This window comes from Austrofundulus limnaeus, unplaced genomic scaffold (assembly GCF_001266775.1).
Source record: "Austrofundulus limnaeus strain Quisiro unplaced genomic scaffold, Austrofundulus_limnaeus-1.0 Scaffold13, whole genome shotgun sequence".
NCBI classification, from domain to species: domain Eukaryota; kingdom Metazoa; phylum Chordata; class Actinopteri; order Cyprinodontiformes; family Rivulidae; genus Austrofundulus; species Austrofundulus limnaeus.
Window position 1 is genome coordinate 1,892,235 of NW_013952415.1, and position 3,169 is coordinate 1,895,403.

Genomic DNA, 3,169 nt, shown 5'->3' on the forward strand with positions numbered 1-3,169 from the left:
GACTTTTTTTCATAAGTTTCTGACTTTACAATGTCAGAAAATATTTAGTTTAAATACTGAAAATATTCGCGGAAATATCTGTTTTTTTTCCGCAAATTTACGACTTTTCTACATAAGAGAATTTCCTGTATTTTTTTTCTTTAAAACTTCCTAAATTAATTGTCCACAAATATACAACTTTTTGATCCCAGAGAATTGCCTTGGTTTTTTGGGGGGTTAAAATTTCTGAAATTAATCTCAAACTTTGAGTTTTTTTGCAGAGCTTTACTTCCTTATTTTCTCTCTTCAAAATGGCTCTAATACACCATCATAAGAAAACCTACTGCACATTTACCCAGTATGCTTTGAGGCGTTAATAAAATTTGCGCTGGCCGTGTGACAATATATTTTAACAAACTTAAAAAAAGCTAAACAGCCTACATTTTTTAACAGTCTTTGTTTTACGGTTGAAGTAAATATTTATCAAATATCTAATGTTACAAATAATCGTGAATCACTTTAAAATACAGTTTTAAGGCCAAATAACTTTTCTGTTAAGTGAGCCAAGTATACGAAAAACAATTAAGAGGAGTTCTACCTAGGAGTGCGTTATAAAAAGTAAGGTTTATGGTAACGAGAGATAACAGAAAGAAAACTAGACATGGGTTTTTACGATGTAAAAACAAGTGTGCATTGCCRTGTAGCATGGCTTTGCCTRAAGCAGTGGACTTGCAAAATGAAATGTGACCAAGTTCAACTGTGTTTTCTATACCAGCCTGTGCTTGTCAAGTCAGCAGGTGTTTGTAATGAGGGTAATTGTGTGACAATATGAAGTTTGTAGAGATTTTCTGTTAAASTTGCTGTTGCTGGGTTTTGAACCCTGATCTCGTACATGAAAGCCCATGGCACAAACCATGAGACCATTAGAGCTGTGGTAACGAACGAGGCCAGGGTTTGGTTTGTATGTGTGCAGAAAGTGGCCACATTGCCAAAGTAATGGTTGTCACAAATTTGAAAAATATTACAACAATAAAGCAATATTTGGACATTATAGTAAAACATCAAAAATACAATCATATTAGTATTGTAAACACTGAACTATTGAGATTAAATATTAAACTATGGTTCAGTACTGAGTAGATCCAGCAGGGGGCAGCATTGGACCAATACAAGACTCTATTGACTCCCATTATAAATTATTAAACATTAATATTTAAAAAAACTATAAGTTGTACAGGCACCAAAAGGCATAGCCATCATTTGGCACAGGAGCTTTAAAAATATAAACTACAATGGCAGCTCTAGGACAAAGTATGCAGGCGGAGAAGCGTGCCAAAGTGGAGATGACTTGGATGAGAAACGTATCACAATAGTGTGCATTGCCTAGAGGCCTCAGAAATGTCAGTTTTCAATTTTGGGCAAACAGACTGGTTTGAAAACCCCACTGCATCTTGATGGAATAAAACAAAACTTCCAGTGCTCTCTTTTAACACAAGAAGAAATTTAAAAAATGTAAATTTTTAATCTTTCAGTGCCTAATTAAAGATTTGAAATTAGAGGCCGTCGAGGACCAGGACTCGTCTAAACGTCACAATGTTTCACAGAAAAACAGAAAAATAATGTTTGGTAAAATGTGTGAGCAGCCGATACTACATTTCCAGCCCTGGATTAAACGTCATTTCCACATCCARTTATATAAATATATTTCTCAAATGGAAAGCATTTAAAACAGCGACGTCCCAGCAAATTCACCCCAAAGGTCAGACTGCGCAATGCTCACAGAAATGTACTCATAAATAAATTTTAAAAAAGTGTGAGATTCTGACCTTATCGTGTGGCTCTCTGACAGAAGAGAGGATATGCATGGCCTGGGCGGAGTTGGTTTCCAAAAAGTAATCCACCAGGCCGTTCAGTAACAAGGAGCCTCGCTCTTTAAARGAAAACAGGAAGTTTTGAATAAGTGTGTCGAAGCTGTGAAACACACACACACACACGCACACGTGTCGACCTGCGTACCGGTGTTGAGATGCTCGTTGATCAGGCCTCGGATCTCTTCGAGCTGCTGGAGGTCGGAGGTCTCCAGGAGCGGGAGGAGGTCCCCCACGTTGGGCTGCTCCCGGGCCATGGTGGTGGCAGTGCTTCTCTCACAGTGTCAGTCCCGGCTTGCCTGGAGGACTCCTGGGGCCCACCCACCGACGCAGTCTCCAGGCACCTCTGCCAGTACAGAACCAGGGTTAGCTCGGAGGGCTCGTGCTCTTTTGTTGTTTGTTTTGTATTGTCGCACAGATCGTCACGACGAGAAGTGAGCAACAGGAAGCAGAGTTTGCTTTTAACGGCGCTTCCTTTAGTGGATCGTTAGAGATAAACTCAAAGTGACTAATTTAAGACAAGAGGAAAGGTCAGGTGGTACAACCAGGGTTTATAACCACATCCACATGAAAACCAGTAACTCAAGGTTCCCACACCTTGGTCAACATCAAATTCAAGGACGTTTCAAGGACTTTCCAGTCCCAGTTTCCTCAAATTAAAGAACCACGTGCAACAGCAATTACCTACTGCTACCAATAAACACGTTTAATATCATGTAAATACAATGAAAAACTGAACATAGAAGTTGTTGATTCAGAAACAATGAGTCAGTTTACCGTAATCCTGAGTTATCCACCGCAACAAATGTGTTTTTTTTAATTTAATTTTATAATTTATTTTTTAAAAGATGATGAAAATCAATCGTGTAAGTAGAGAATTTCAATCCCCCCAAAGAAAAATTCAAGGACTTTCAAGGACAAGTGTCATTTTTGGCTGTTTTCACAAACTTTCCAGGGCCTTGAAATAGTTTTTCCAAATTCACAAACTTTCAAGGATTTCAAGGACCCGTGGGAACCCCTGTATTAACGACCGGTCAGGTTCATCATCAACGACACGGCAGCAGAACTCGAAGTGTTTTCAAGTCCTCTGTTGAAAATTTGTGTATTTTTTTGTATCGCAGAACAACAACGTGTCGCCCGAGCCAGGCCCGTCGTGTCTTCATGTGAAAAAAAGTAAAACACTGTTCGCATGTCGACGCACGGCTGAATAACCTGGAAGACGCCAATAAAAATGCCAGATCAATGAGTATTTTTAAGAAAATGATAAAGAATAATTTGCTGGAGAAATATGTAAATGTATGAATTGTTGTTCGAGTTAAACC

At 38.8% G+C, this 3,169-nt stretch overlaps 1 protein-coding gene across 1 annotated transcript in view; it reads right to left on the reverse strand.

Annotated features, from left to right (window-relative positions):
• The window catches only part of tsc1b (TSC complex subunit 1b), a gene marked incomplete in the record, with an annotated part of 33,693 nt that overhangs the window by 26,550 nt on the left and 3,974 nt on the right, over positions 1–3,169 (reverse strand). Inside the window, 2 exon segments of the mRNA XM_014002437.1 lie at positions 1,806–1,909; positions 1,996–2,193. Of these exon segments, the coding sequence (XP_013857891.1) occupies positions 1,806–1,909; positions 1,996–2,104 (213 nt within the window).